This window comes from Cygnus olor, chromosome 9 (genome assembly GCF_009769625.2).
Source record: "Cygnus olor isolate bCygOlo1 chromosome 9, bCygOlo1.pri.v2, whole genome shotgun sequence".
NCBI lineage: Eukaryota > Metazoa > Chordata > Aves > Anseriformes > Anatidae > Cygnus > Cygnus olor.
Window position 1 is genome coordinate 14100035 of NC_049177.1, and position 15474 is coordinate 14115508.

The 15474-nt window shown below is 35.7% G+C and overlaps 1 protein-coding gene across 4 annotated transcripts in view; it reads right to left on the reverse strand.

The window, feature by feature from the left end:
• Window positions 1–15474, reverse strand: part of OPA1 (OPA1 mitochondrial dynamin like GTPase) — a 52956-nt gene that overhangs the window by 12212 nt on the left and 25270 nt on the right. For all 4 annotated transcript variants that reach the window (XM_040566817.1, XM_040566815.1, XM_040566818.1 and 1 more), the window contains 9 exons: window positions 15264–15340; window positions 13647–13812; window positions 12920–13072; window positions 12311–12419; window positions 11657–11736; window positions 10188–10328; window positions 8999–9115; window positions 7588–7681; window positions 7026–7136 (listed from right to left, as the gene is read on the reverse strand). In XM_040566817.1, coding sequence (XP_040422751.1) covers window positions 7026–7136; window positions 7588–7681; window positions 8999–9115; window positions 10188–10328; window positions 11657–11736; window positions 12311–12419; window positions 12920–13072; window positions 13647–13812; window positions 15264–15340 — 1048 coding nt within the window. The remainder of the gene's footprint in view (window positions 1–7025; window positions 7137–7587; window positions 7682–8998; window positions 9116–10187; window positions 10329–11656; window positions 11737–12310; window positions 12420–12919; window positions 13073–13646; window positions 13813–15263; window positions 15341–15474) is intronic.

Genomic DNA, 15474 nt, shown 5'->3' on the forward strand with positions numbered 1-15474 from the left:
CAGCTCAGGATCAGACTGTAACTACACGCTCCTCAGGAACACTGCTACGACCAGTTGAATGGAGCAAAAGAAGAAATGCTGCCTTACTATGAAATGTCTCACAACTACGAAGTGACCACATTTTTACTGCAGTAGCTTCTCAAACAATCGTTAGGCATCATGGAAAAAATGAGAGCACAAAATTATAATTCTGAAGATTCTTAAAAAATTATTCCTCCATTTGGATTTCCTAGGATGCTTTCCTTTTTTTTATGCCTTCCTTTGAGAATCCCTTGTGCAGTGGGGATAACATCTGGGCTCTACCTCAAATATCTTAAAAATTATACCTTTTATTCCTCTCTCTTGTAAACACTGAAAACCATGTTGCTTCTCAACAAGTACCTTAAATATTGATTTAAAGACTACTAACAGCTGCATTTTGAGCTGTTTTGTCTGCTTTTGGTTTCTAGGGGAAATTATCTGATATATGCCCATTTAAGATAAGAACTTTCTTCCTATAGCTGAGCTTTTTCCCCTATGAAACTTTTAACCTTTTAAAAAAGGTGAAGCCCGTAACAGCAAAGAAAAGAGAAGCAAAGGCTTTAGAAAGCCAAGTCAAAGCTAAGTCATGAGCATATGTAATCAACAATGTCACGTAGGATAGAGGTAAAATCAAAATACTGTTGACAGTCATCTCAAAGGACTGAAATTTAATTAGGCTACAGTAATGACCACAACATAGGATTAGTTTCACATAGCATTTTTATTCTGCGGCTAAGAGCAATGAAAGGAGAAAAAAAAATAAACACCAAAAAACAACAACCACAGAGCAAGTCATTATCTGCAAAGTACTGCTCACAGACTTCTTCCTCAACTTCGCATAAATGAATAATGAAAAAAGGAGATTCACTTGGATCTAAATCAGTTTGCTATATACAACAGACACAAGAGAGCCCACTCAGCTTAGCCAAATACATCACAGAAATCCCAGATCCTGAGTCAGCAACTTGAAAGTACCAACCTTAACTACTGTTAGCTAACTGCATTACAGTTTATTACGTACATGATATTAAATCATTCATGCTCAAAGACCGTTTGCAAAACAGAATGCAGCACAGCACAACTGCAAGGTTTGCACTCAACTGTAAGGGATTCAACACAAGAAGTAATATGGTAAGGATTTTATGTGTGGACTCTAAAGTAATGTCTTCAGATATAAAACTTGAAAATATTTTACTACAACACTGGTTTATTAGTTTTTGTATGCTCTATCCTTTACAAGAAAATAATTAAGTTCCACAAATTGTTATATTTTACACATTACAAATGTATGACAGAATTTAAACAAATCGCCCTAAGGTAAGCACTCCCATTTCTTCGTGTGAGGGCTCACTACTTAAAAGTTTCAAAAGGCTTTTGTGCAGAATGAAGTCTCAGCTAGCCCAGGACACCTGTACAGGTGTCAATATTACTGACAAATGAACTCAGAGGCTGACCCCTTCACGTTCACACCTAGTAATTTCTGGATCAAATTTCCACATTTCCACAGGTATTCTGCAAGCTCCTTCCCACTTTCTGCCAGTGGCTCACCCCACGGAAATGCACATGGTTTTACATATAATTTAGTGAAGTTCTGCGTTTTCTTTCTCTGTTTTTTAGCTTGTGAGGAAACAGGACACTGGATGAATAGCATGCTGGCCTAGGAAAGATGCTTTGCATGTACTGTGCGTCCTACTGTGATTATCCTGTACAGAAATAATTTTTCCATAAATTTTCCATAAAATTTTTCCCTTGCATTTTAGTTTAGCTGTTTGAAAAGAACAAAGGAGAGGAAATACGGGAAGATAGATCACATGTATATTTTCTTAGGCTCAGTAAAGTATTTTGTCTCCAGTGAAGTAAATGGCAAAGCTCCCATTGGTGGCCTGAAAGTAAGATCCACTTTAAGTATACAATGTACACGTGCACCACCTAGCATGTTTTAAATGCTACTGCAATTGTAGCTCAGATTTAGGATAAAATGCTGGAAGATCCCATTTCCTTTCCGAAATGATTAAAGTATTCAGATTTTAACAGTTATTTAGTAGCAAAGCTTATTAAACTAAAGCTTGCCATACATTTGCTAACGAGAATTATATATCTGAGAAAAAGTTATCATCCCTTACAATCTTCATAAATTGTAATCTTCATATATAAAAGAAAAACAAAAAAAAATAAATAAATCAGAACATGGAAAACAAGAGGGACAAGGCTAGGCAAGTGCATCTTCCCCCAGAGGAAAAAAACAACAAACTTATCCAAGCAACAAATGCCCACTGCGTATGCTATGTGCATGCATCAAAAAACAAGAAATAGTAACCAGGGACAAGAGGCTTGGCACCAGCTCTGCTGCCATGCTAATCCTCCCCACTCCCACAAAGGTCAATCATTGCCATCTTGTGTTGGAAAAGGTGTAAAGCAACTGAACTACTGTACAGAGTTCATGCTACTGAGGAAGCTTGCTTTGGCCTTCTACAGAAAAGAAGCAAGTCCAAGCAGAGTGGCATTCTGAAAACAGATAGTTCTGGGAAGCCCTTCACTGGGAGTTCAACAAAAACAAAAGTAGCCATGTTAAGCAGTAATCTACAGAAAGTTAAGATTTATTCACGTAGTCAGTTTTGCTCTGAACTACAGAATATTTCTACTAAAATTACTACTCTGTAATTTCCATTACGAACAAAACAGCTAAAAAGACGACACAGGCAGATCCTTAAAGCATGCAATAAACATAAGGCAGTCTTGACATTTTTATGAGCGGAAATTCTCCTTTAAAAGATTAATGTTTGCCATAATACTTTTAGCTCACTCTACCTTATTCTACTTCTTACAGAACCTAGCACATGATGTATTTAAGATACCGATTTAGCTAAGCATGTAGCAAAATACCAAGTCCTGTATAACATAAGTTTCATATCAAAATACTTTGTCCTTTGGCAGCCAGCACAATCTAGAAGCATCTACCAACTGGAAAGCAAATATAAATCTTGTTGTTGCTGATAAGTCAACACGGGGTGAAAGATCTGGCTACGATTTTCAACTGACAGATGACTTCAGTGAAGAACTTCGAGACAGATATTGCACCAGAGTTGTGAGGGAGATTGTAAACAACTACATTAGAAGAGGTTCCTACCGATTGCTGAATATGCCTCAAGTACCCAGTTACACAAGTAAGAGACAGACAGCAGTTTCCTCTTGTTTCCACATCCTCAAAAAAACAAACATATCTCAACTGTCTCTACAGTTTTGAATATAGCATGGAAAATGACTAGGCTGATGGACTCTGGACTGGCTGTTACTTCTCACAAAATAACCTGGGGTTGTAACAGGTAGCCCTGTGCAATCATAAGCTCATTGCTAAGGAGCAGTCAAGAAAGGAAGCAGACTTACTAATTATTAGTAAAAGACCAGAATAAAAATCAGAAAGCATCATAATATAACTGTATACATCTAGAAGGCAGGTACAGCTCAAATATTGTGTGCAGTTCTGCTCTTTCAATTCAAACAGGTTTTAGTAGAACTACAAAGAGTGTTTCATGCTTTCAATCAGCCCTGCCACTGTCCTTGCAAGGAGCAACTACACAGATAAGAATTTTTCAGCCCAGGAAAAAGAAGAGCAAGTGCTGGTAGCATAAGCATCTGTGAAGCCATAAGAGGCACAAAAAATGAAGGGAGAAAGATTACTGAATGTTTTTTACAGTACAAGGACTAAGGAAAACCAAATGAAACTGGCAGGTGGCTCAGAAACAAACAAAAGGAAGTACTTTTTCACACAATGTGTAGTTAAACTCTGGAACTAATTGCCACAGGATGTTGCAGATGCCAAAGTTTACATGAGTTCAAAAAGCAATTACAGAAATTCACAGGGGGAAAAAAATCATGAAGGGCTATTAATCACAAAGATATTACCTCAGGATTAGGAAATCTTGGAACCACAGATTGCTAGATGCTGAAAGACCACACTAGAGAAGCATTGCTGTATGTTTAACCTGTTCTTATGCTTTTCCTTAGGTACCCATACCTGCTCACTGCTAGGGGCAGGACTCGGGGGTATACCCACTGCAGGCCTCTTTCAAAAGCTATTAACCTGTAAGAATGGAGGAATTGAAAAGTTTTTAAAGTCACTTTTTCCCAGTTCAGCTATTCATCTTCTGCTCTGCCTCTTTTTATATCTTACAACCATTTCTTCCAGATGTCTCCAGTCGCAGGGCTTCTTTATTTCCATAAACTTAGTATTTGTTCACTGGCACAAGTATCAAAATGATACTCCTGGGGAGGAGCCCATAACAGATAAAGGCCTCTATTTGAAGAAAACCTTCAATACATTACGAAACATGTAATTTGTCAGAAACTGTTTGAAATAAACATGGAAAGGCAGCAAGACTCAGGACCTAAAGGCTGTCAAGGAAAATTCACAGAGGGCTGAAATACAATTCCAGGATGCAGAATACAGACAAAACCTGCTGAAGTAAATTTTGATACTTATGTGAGCTCTCATTATGAGATTGGGTTGCCATGTTATAAATAGTTTGCCATCAAACAGTATCTTGAACAAACAATAAAACACTTTCAGTGCTTCAACAGTAAAAAGCTGACAGACAGAAGTAAGGCAGGATTGCCGTATCATCAGTATCAAAAAGAAGCATCCCAACCTCAGGTATATAAAGAAGTTAGATTTATAGATAGAGTTTATAGAGCTTCCTGATAGGAAACTCTATTAACACGCAGAGCCTCATATTAACAAATTTACAATGGAAAATAAAAGACAGTTTGTAGCCATCAGAGGAATGATATACTGGAACAGGTTTTCAGTATGAATAGCAAGCCCCCAAAAGTCAACCGATTTAAAGATGGAGCTCAAAATAAATGAACGAGATGGATTATATAAACACAGCTGTCTATAACAGAGGGAGACTGGGCTTTATGACACAGTAGATCCCTTCCATTCCATTCCTAATTAAAATACAAATACTTTATGAATGTGCATTGTGGGACTTACGACTTTCTTTCCTTAAGCAGAGTTCTGATCACCACTCAATGCTGTAAGAATGAAATTACTTGTAAAGCCACCTGAGAGTTCAATGCATTACGCTATCAAAGTCTGACTCGGGAGGATAAAAAAACTGCAACACAGACAAGCACTCTATTCACTATGGGAAAGGCAAAGAAATCCCCTTTCCCTGTCATTTGTCCATAAAAATTATCACCACTTAGCAATAAAAGCATGCAGAAAGTAGAGAGAACGTTGCTGATTTGACTAACAGAGCTAATCGGTGGTGGTTTTAAAATCTTCCCATAGGTACAATAAAACAGAGCATGTCATCATACATCATTTTGCACCGAATAATGATTATTTCATTAGAAAAATGTGCCTGGGATCTGTGATCTCCCGAATCTAAAGAAATTTGGTGCAATGATGGTGTTTTTGCTAGATGGTAATTTATGAAATATATACTACGAAGTTGAAGCATATGTACTAAAGCACAGATACCTACGTTTATAATCACACAGACAGTGTGCTCCTACAGGTCTAGTCTGAGTTTATAAAATAAAAACTCCAGCCATTACTGCTTTGAAATGGAAGGTTGTTCCTTATGCTGGTAAGAAGCAAAACTGACAACACAAAAATCCTAAGTCAATTTGTCAGAAAGCAAACAGCGCTGTTCAGTAATAAAAGGAGATCATTACCTCATTAAATATCTATGCTTCGCTGTACAGGTCACCACTAGTTTTACCTCAACATTGGCAGGAAGGGAAGGGGGAAACCTTATTTTGTAAAATACCTTCCATCCAAAAGAATGGCTGCAAGAAGGCTGATACAGGATTTCAAAAGCAATACAGGATGCGGAGAGAATTGTGAACCTATAATAAAACTTAGATAGTCACACTAGCTATTTCAGAGACCAAACAGCCTAAGAGACAGATCATTTGTCCTAGATTCACTACAACTCCTACCTACAATTCCAAACTATTACAGCAACACACTCTAAAGGACAAATACTGTAATTGATTGAGATTTCAATAATAACAATCTGCGATCTCCAAACACACATATTTATGTATTCACACGGATTTTACTTATCACAATCTTTTTTTTTCTCCTTTTGCACAACATTTTTTTTTTCCTGCCAGTCTGGGTATACAGAGAGGGTCTGAGTGGAAGCCTCACAGAACAATAGCAGAATGCTGCCAAGGAAACAATGCATGTGCAAGAGGAAGCCCCAGCAGCTACAAGTCAGTCTAAACCTCAATGGATGCAGAGGTAGCTAGCACAAGTAGCACCCTAGCCTGGATTGTCCCCTTCAAACCTTTCACTGTTTAAGAACTTAATATATTAACAACATAACTCCGTAAGGCTTCCTGAGTGACTCAAATCACTACACTAACTGTAGTCCTTCCAGAAGGTTAAATCTGCTAGATTTTCTTCCTTGTTTTGTCTCTTAATATAACGGTCATCTCAGTTTAATAAGCTGACAGGTTTTTGTTCTGTATGCAAGGACTAAAAACAGCTGATCAGTAAGTCAAAGGCATTTCCAACTAATCTGCGTTAAATGCGTCAGCATTATCTGTGGGAGGCACCCAACGATTAAAAGTACATGTGATCAAATCCTCCTTACATAGTCAAGACCAAATGACCCAGACACAGGTAGGTCTCAGAGGTGTGGATTAACCATATTGTACTAGAAAAACAGCAACCACCCTTTATGACATCACTGTATTTTAACTATATTTCTCAATATACTGGTGCAATGTATTTATATCAGTGAGTATACATCTAGTGTAAATTATATTCTTCTATCACATTTTATTGCCCATGTCCACATTTAAATCAGTAAGATCTGACTATATTTTTTTTTAAAAATCCATTTGTAATACTTACAAAACACTAGTATGTGAACGAGCCACATAGCATTAGGTGTTCTTAACCTTACTTTCCCATTCATAGGGACAGAGGTCAGAATCTGTTTCACTTCAAGCAACTTCCCAAAGACTATAAAGCAGGTACTTACTGAGATCCTCTGCAAGCTGGACCCTTTTGCCAGTTAGGAGCTTAACCTTTTTTTCACTGTCCTCAGCAAAATCTTCAAGCACTTCCTTTACATTCTTTTCCAAGCGTCTTACTGTTGGAAAAACAAAGGACGGGTAAGCAACAGCACTTCTGCAACTACATTTTTTTAAAATATCAAATATTTTAAAATTAAAATATATAGCAACATTGACTTGAGAAAGAAAAATGCAGTTACTATTTATTGATTTTTTTTCTGCTTGGAAAAATAGACAATTGGCATCAGATAAGCTGAAAATACTTTAAACTGGAAAGTATCTTAATTATTTGACATTCCATTTACATTAAATCATTCTAATTTAATGCTGTTAAATCATTAATCACTCTAATTTAATGTAAATGAGATGTCAAATTTTAGTTACTTTACATTCTTTAATTACCCAACCAGGACATAAAAATCAACCAGTCATGCTGAGCATGAAAGGAACAGAGAGCTAGAGGAATGCTAAAAAACTTTAAACATTTTTTTTTTTATTTCAAACACCTCAATTCACTGTGAGCCTTACCTTCGGTATTAGTAAGCTGCTGCCTCAGCGTATTTGCTGTAATTGCCAGCATTCGCTGAATTCGCCAGAAGAGGACAATATCATTGCATTCGAGCTGAAACGAAGGAAGTCGTACTGTTAGACCTCCGATGTCCAGTAAATATCCTACCATTACAAGGCCCTACGTATATGTATATACATCCTGATCTCGCATAAAAATACCACAGAATAACTGCTGGAAGTAACAAAGAAACATACCAAATACACATCTTAAAAAACATATCAGCCCTATTTAATACACTGTATCTCCTTTCAATCTATTAATTTCAATTTCAACAGAAACTGACATATGAAGGGATATAATAAAGTTTACACATCCTATAAGCAAGGTTGTGAGTATAACCTAATACCCACTGAAACACCACACTTGTTCACAACACACTGAAAGACAACAGCTGAATTCCATATTGTAACTCCCTGCCTGGTAAATGTTTCTGAAGACAGTGTTGGAGCAAGGGCTGTATTAATTAACAACAGAAGAGACAGTTTCTACACCTGCTAGAACTAACATCACATTAAGGACACCTTAAAAGACAAAAAAAAAAAAAAAAGGAAAAAAAAAAGGAAGAGGTGGCTAGACATCACAGAGTGTCAGCTCTCTACCCTACAATCTCATTCTCTTGTATCTCAGAGACAAAGGTATTGCTGCAGCAGTAAAGATTTCTAGCTCCATGAGGATAGTTGTTTCTCATTTAAAAGCAAAACAAAACTCCACAGAAAGTCAGGAACTCCACCCTTTCAGTAATTTCTCTTTGATTTAAAATGCAGAAGTAAAAAACTGCATATTCTTTTCTTTGTGTTACTTTGTGCATACTGTCATTTGTTGTACAAGTTTGGCTTTAGAAAACTAGAAAGTCGTTTAACAGAAAATATAATTATTTACAACCAGGCAGTTGTAAGCTCCAGTTGTTGTTTTTTTCCCCTGTTGATCACATGGGGTTCCAAGCATCGACTCTAAACACTTATTTACCATGCTTATTTCATAAAAAGACCTTTACTTAATGTTTTCTCTGAACATTTAGCACCGATAAAGAAAACAAATATCAATGTAAAAGTGGGAAAAATGGATGCCAACAAGATATCACTAGTTGTACGTACAATACTGCTTTTAACAGTGTATTTTCAATGCACATTGACAAATTCACAGATGCTGAGTTCGTATGTGACCTCTAGTGGTCATTTTATATAATTACCACCAGGGTGGAATTTTAATAAATCACAAGGCTCACAGAAAACATCCAAGATTACCAGCTACATTAAGATAAAGGATACAAAAGAAATGTTAGACTAGTTTAAAGTATTTGTGGGATGTTTTCAACTTAACTGAAAATTTTAAGGCAAAACATTAATGTGTATCAGTCCTACATTTTACCTCTGAGTCCACAAAATGCCGTTGATAGTAATAGAAACCTCTTCGACAAAGGTTGCAGTGGTTCAAAGCAGTCTTCAGGAAATATCTTCTATAAATTTGGTGCCACGTGTCTTTTATCTAGAAAAAAAAAAACAGTACTTAAAAATATTTTTAAATTATATACTACAGAATACGACAAATTATGCTGCTCTTGGCATGATGTAACCTTCATCTTAACATTGAGAATACATTTTTGAGTCATGCAAATTAATTTGCTAGTTAAACCAGATTAAAGCACAGAGAAATATTTAATGGGTCTTATGTAAACAAAAATGGCTAACTTTTTTTCATTTTCTCCATATTTATGTTCCAGTTCTTCAAAATTAAACACACTTAGAAAACAAGGCTCTTAAAAAAAAAATTAGTTGCTTAGCACTCATACAGCAGATGTGGATTACTATGCTGACCTTTAAAAATGAGAGATGATAAATGCTATATAAGAAACAGGCAACAGGTATTTAAATAACTTTTCTACCTTGAATAAACACATGCATGAATATCGAAAATGTAGCTGAAGTTACTGCAGAAAAAAATCACTGTTAAAATATCCACATCTATTACTTACTGTTTGAATTTTTACTTAGTTAAAAATTAATCTTTAATTAGATAAAAGGTCTAATTATAGTTAAGAGCCTTACACTGCAAAAAGATAAATCATTCTACAGAACATTTTAAACCCACATTACATTCCCTCAGGGCACTCTAATAAAACTGCCTTTTTGCAAGTGTTTTTACAAAATTCCCCTCTCTTGGATGTAGTTATGAACTGTATATACAACCACAATGAAAGCTTAGGAATGTGCAACATGTTTTTATCATATCTGGCTCATAAGGGCCTTGATTCCACTGTATAATATATGAACAATAATTTTAAACAAGCCTTGTCACAATTCAGGCCTGTGCTGCTGGTGAGAACTCAGCAGATTCTGAGTTCAGTCTGAACTGACAGATTCCAAAGTGTTGTACTGCACTTGTCTGACAGCCAACAGAAGTCTGTGAATTGCGTGCAAGCAGTCATTTAGCAAACATCTGCAGCAAACATCTGGACTACAAACTCAGTATTTAGACACAATCTTTTGTATACTATCTAGAAAGAACATCCAAATGTTCATAGGGAGCTTCCATATGTTTTATCACATTGGCATCTTACCAGACAGGGGTCCACTGTTATTCCTCTTGCTTCAAGATTCTTTCTGACAGTTGTCACTTCATCATTTGCCAGATAAGCTGCATGTTCTTCATTGCATTTGATTAACTTCTCGAGTTCATTTTTTGTTTCGTTACGAATATTCTAGGATAAGAATGATTAGTTGGAACTGATTACTGTAGATTTGGAGATCATAATCACCTCCTCAATAAACTATCTCCTAATAAGCCAGTGTCAAATATCTCTGACACTATTACATTTATGTGATCCGAAAGTTTATTTGTGTACAGACATCTAATAGAGAGTAATTATAAATGGCTAATCGTCTACTTTTTTCTGTTCATTATGCACAGAAATGTAGAAGAGGAATGGAAGGTTAGAAAAAAATCAAAGCTGTTAGCTACCTTTCCCCTTCAGGAATATCAGCTAGTGTGGTTCACATTCATATGTTTAATTAAATGATTCTGCTGCTCTGCAAACTCCTGTTTAGTTTTGAACCGTATCTGCCCCCTGCAGTAGACATACAACCAAAAATTTACATGAAATTTTGTGCCGTTTTCTTTTGATTCTAACTGGAGGAGGAAAAGAATAATCAAAACAAAAATCAGACCATAGGCTTTCTGAAACCAATGAGAATTGTCAGCTTTGCCTATCAGCTAGCAAGAAGTCTTCATGGTCTTTAGCTCACTGGACTCATATCTTTAAGTTGCTGTTCATTAAATTCAAGTAAGACAGGCTGCAATGACTGCCTTTCTCCCATACCTGGCTGCACAGTTGACTGTAAAACTCCTTCCTCTGAAACATTACTCTCTAGTGTATTCTGTTAAATTTTACTTACTTCTTTAAAGTATGATTCAGTTTGAGAAATATCTAGAAAAAGTAACATAAAAAGCCCATCATCACTGGGCACTGAAATGAAGGTGCTATTTAAATTCAAAAAAAGCAAATTCCAAAGGAGTAAATGAGAAGAGAGGTTATGATGAAAACAGTCAATCAGAAGATACAACTGTGACAACACCAGTGATAATGCTGTCACATATTAATGAAATCCAAATGGAGCACGATAGAAAACTGCACAAGACTTCTGCTTAAAAGTGACTTCTACCCTGTTTTCACCAATTTCTCTCTACTGAAAGAATAAAATCCAGGTCAATAGTATAATAGTACAGATGTAATTCAACTGAAGAATAGAAGACAGTTTACAAACCAGTATCTATCTGTAAGATGAAACAAATATATAGAAATCTAGAGGGTGCAATGTTTAAAACTTAATTAAAAGCAACAACAATTGCAAAGTATTTAAACCTAAGAGTGTTTTTGAAATCATAAATTCTGTGAAGAGGGTTGGTATTTTTGAAAACTGACCTAGTAATAATCAAAGTTTTCTAAATGTAAGGAACTATTTTTTTTATTTCTATTTTTTAACTTTATTTTTTTTCCTTTATATTCTTCCCCAGTCCCTATTCTTTTACCTGTTCTTTGGTGCGGCCTATCCAATACATCCACCTTTTTTTCCAGTCTGGACCCACCATATCTTCAATAACAGACTCAGCTACAAAAAGAAACATGGTAGTATCACATGAAATATATGCAACCAGCTAAATTTATAGTTCTAAAAATAGACTCAAGATGAAGAATAGATATTTTGTGCCACAAGTCAGATATCTTTTATTAAAATTAAAAAATGACTGCCAATGGGCACTGGTAGATATTTCAAGGAAGTATATAAGAAACATGTCATCCCTCCACTGAGACAGTGTTGTTTACAGCTTCCATATTTCAAGTCATGAGTTTCAAATCATACTTGTTGCAACTTGTATCAAAATTAATTATGCTTGATAACCATAATTGGACCAACTATTTTCCTGAATTTATACACAGTTCTGTGCCGTTTTTTGATTCTCTATCTCTCTATCATTTAGCTACTGGTTCCCTTACTTATTACAAAAGGAAGAGCACTACCAGCTTATTCAGGCTGTATTTTGACCAGTATTTGCATCAGTATCAGTGCCACCTTAAACTGTCTCTGCTATCTCAGTTGTACTCATACAAAATCTTGCACTGCAGCGATGAGAAAATTGGCCCAGATTAAAAAGAACACGACCAGAATATATCACACAACTCACTGTCTTTGAGACGACTTTGGAGCGTCTCTTCCATAAAGTGAATAGCTGCATCCCACTGCTGTTTATCAGATATCGACCGATCTTCTAAGGCATTGTGCTGGATCACTCGCTGCAATACAGAACATCTTTTTAGCATAAAGTAAGTAATTTATTCAGGATTTAGTAAAAAAAAAAACAAAAAGCCAAAAAAACCACACAACCACAAAAAAAGCAATATAGCAACACAGAATTAATTCTGATATCCTCTTCACCTTTTGATGTCTAAAGCAACAGCATTTATTGGACACACATGATTTATTCAAAAGGCAGCTTTCAAAGCACTAACAAAAATATTTTCTTGTGCCTTTAATTTGACCCTTTGGTATAGCCTAGCATAAGTAATGTAAAAAAAAAAAATGCAACAAACAACATGAAATCCCTCTAGACAGTAGAGTCTATAAAAATGGCAGTGAAACATTGTTTTTTTATGTGGCTATACTTAACAGAGCAAATAAGCTAATACTGAACAATTCTCACATTTAAAGAATACAAAGATACTGAACATGCAACTTATGTCAAATGATTTCAACAGCACTTAGCAACAATATGAAAAAACCCACTACATTATACCAGACTATCCTCTGCTCTCTCATTCCATTTATGTCGCTTAATACTTTCTTCTTTGACAGCTTGCTTCAGTTTATCAAAGATATCATCATGCTCTTTTCCTTTTGGCTCTGTCATGAAACGGGAAAATTCTTCTTGCAACGTCTCCCATGCAACCTAGAAAGTCAGAAGACAACACCTACTGAAGCAGACCACTATACCATGCACCAAGCTGTAAAGGAACATTTATTACAGTTCCTACAACAATTTGCATACATTCTGAAAGCAAAGTACAAGCATAAGTCACTGACTTTTCCTTTGCTGTCTTATCCATTACTACAAGGTCAACACTAAAGGTTACTTCATTATGGAGCGAGTTAAATTCTGTTAAACTTGGATAAATCTATAAAATATGAACATACCTAGTTTGAAGGAGCTGTTTAAGCTTTTAAAAGTTTTTTTTCCTCCTGTCTTTAACAGAGAAATTCATCAGAAGAACAAAATATGATGTTCATGCTCTACATTCTTCTTGACATCAAGACTGTGCTAGCTTTCTCTGACATGTAAGCTGGTAAGAACTGCAGATAGCCTTTCAAACCATCAATTTACTTCTCTGGACCTATGCTTGCATTTTAACAGACTTTACACAGATATATATTTTTAAATTTTAAATAAAACACATGGCAAATAGGAAAATGAAGCACAACTTTATTTACAGAACTGAAATATCTTAATCCACTTAAATTCTAACCTCTACTGCTTTATTAGGCAGTTGCTTGTCAGTCCACTGCTTCAGTTTGATGTCCACAGTTGTGTTAAATGTCCCTGAGTTCATTGTCTGTGCTGCTGGAAGGTAGATATTCTCAATCACATGAGTAGATACCCTCTCCCATAATGTCTTCTGAAGAATCTCTTCCCTAAAATAGAAAGTTATAATATCTATGATGGCTTCCAAAACAAAACTGTCTAAAGGGTGTGCATTCAATTTCTTAGAAACACTGACAAAGGACTATAGAACACAGGAAATACTCCTTAACATCAGTGCACAACTTCAACCCAAATCCACTTGCAAGGACAAAGCTACACAATGTTTTTGGTAGAAAAGACAGCTTCAGAAGTTCAGTTCAACAACACTTTTGACTCCTACTGCACAATAAGGGTTCCTTGCACCTTTTAACTGTAAGAGTATAACCATGCAAACTGTGTGTGTCCATATGCATGGCAGGTGGGGGAATGGTAATGGGTCAGACTGTAAAGCACTGAAATGATTTGACTTAGAAGTCCACACTCCCATAACAAAGCATGTGGGGTTTGTTTCTGTTGTATTCTGAATTTTTTTTTTTTTGGGGGGGGGCGAACATGCCAACAAACATCCCAGATTTGATAAATAATGAAGCAAGTTGAGAAGTTCAACCTACCCAATCCACAACATAAAATGAACTTCAGCACCTATTACATAGCCAATAGCAGCAAATAACAAAATGACAAAACTGCATTATGTTTGGACTACAACAGAAATCCAGACTAATACAGCGCTTACACCACTTTCTCTGATCACACTTGCATGCCTGGACTTATTTTAATGACATTAAGAGCCAGACATATTACCTTGGTTCTTAATCAATAACCAAGTGACAATTCAATTCAGGTCACTGAAGGCAAAGGCATTAAAGGAAACTTTGTAATTGTCTGTTATGAAACAGGCTGTCAAAGCAATCCTTTTCATTGGCCATTCTCCTCTAAGACTGCATCTAGAGTGATTTTACTATGAAATGATGCTACACTTAAAATACTTAGGTATGAGAAAGAGAGAACTTAACCTAAGTGTGCCTTACAGAGAAGCAGGGTAGCATAGTAAGGTGCTACTTCATTTTGGCTACCAAGGAGATAGCTGTTTTTACAGCCAAGAATTAAATCATCTTTCAACTTACAAGTCTCCAATTCACAGGGATACAAATCATTTTTTCCCCTCGACAAGGTGCTATGTGTTATTTTGACATGCACGCTGGTAAACCCAAAACAGGAAGTTAAGAGGAATTATTGATTCAAACTTCAAATGAACATCTTCAACATGACCATTCCCTTTAATCTCAATAGGTATTTCAAGAGAATCATAAAAATATCTATTGTTCATTATATTGTATATTGAAACAACAAAACAGAACATTGACTGGCATCACATAATTTTAGTCAGTGGATTCTACAGGTATTTGTGAATCTGGACACTTCTATACCGACAAAGGAAATAATAATACATTGTCCTAAGAAAAACAGTTTCCTAACTATATTGGATAATATTATTAGTAAACCCTTTATATTTTAATGGTAAATTCTGTTAGTCAACTAAAAAACAGAAAAGCTATCTTACCAGTGCTTTGGTGTAACCTGAGTCAAACTTATGACTTCATCAAGAATCTCATTCTTCGCCTTTTCAAATAGTTCATTCTATGCAAAAGGAAAAACAGGAAATAAGATTTTATTTTAAGTACAGTTTGACCACATTTTTATGCAAAGAGTAACAAAAAACTTTTTCTTTGGGCCTTTAAGCCTAAAATGGTACCTTCTGATCATGTTCTGGA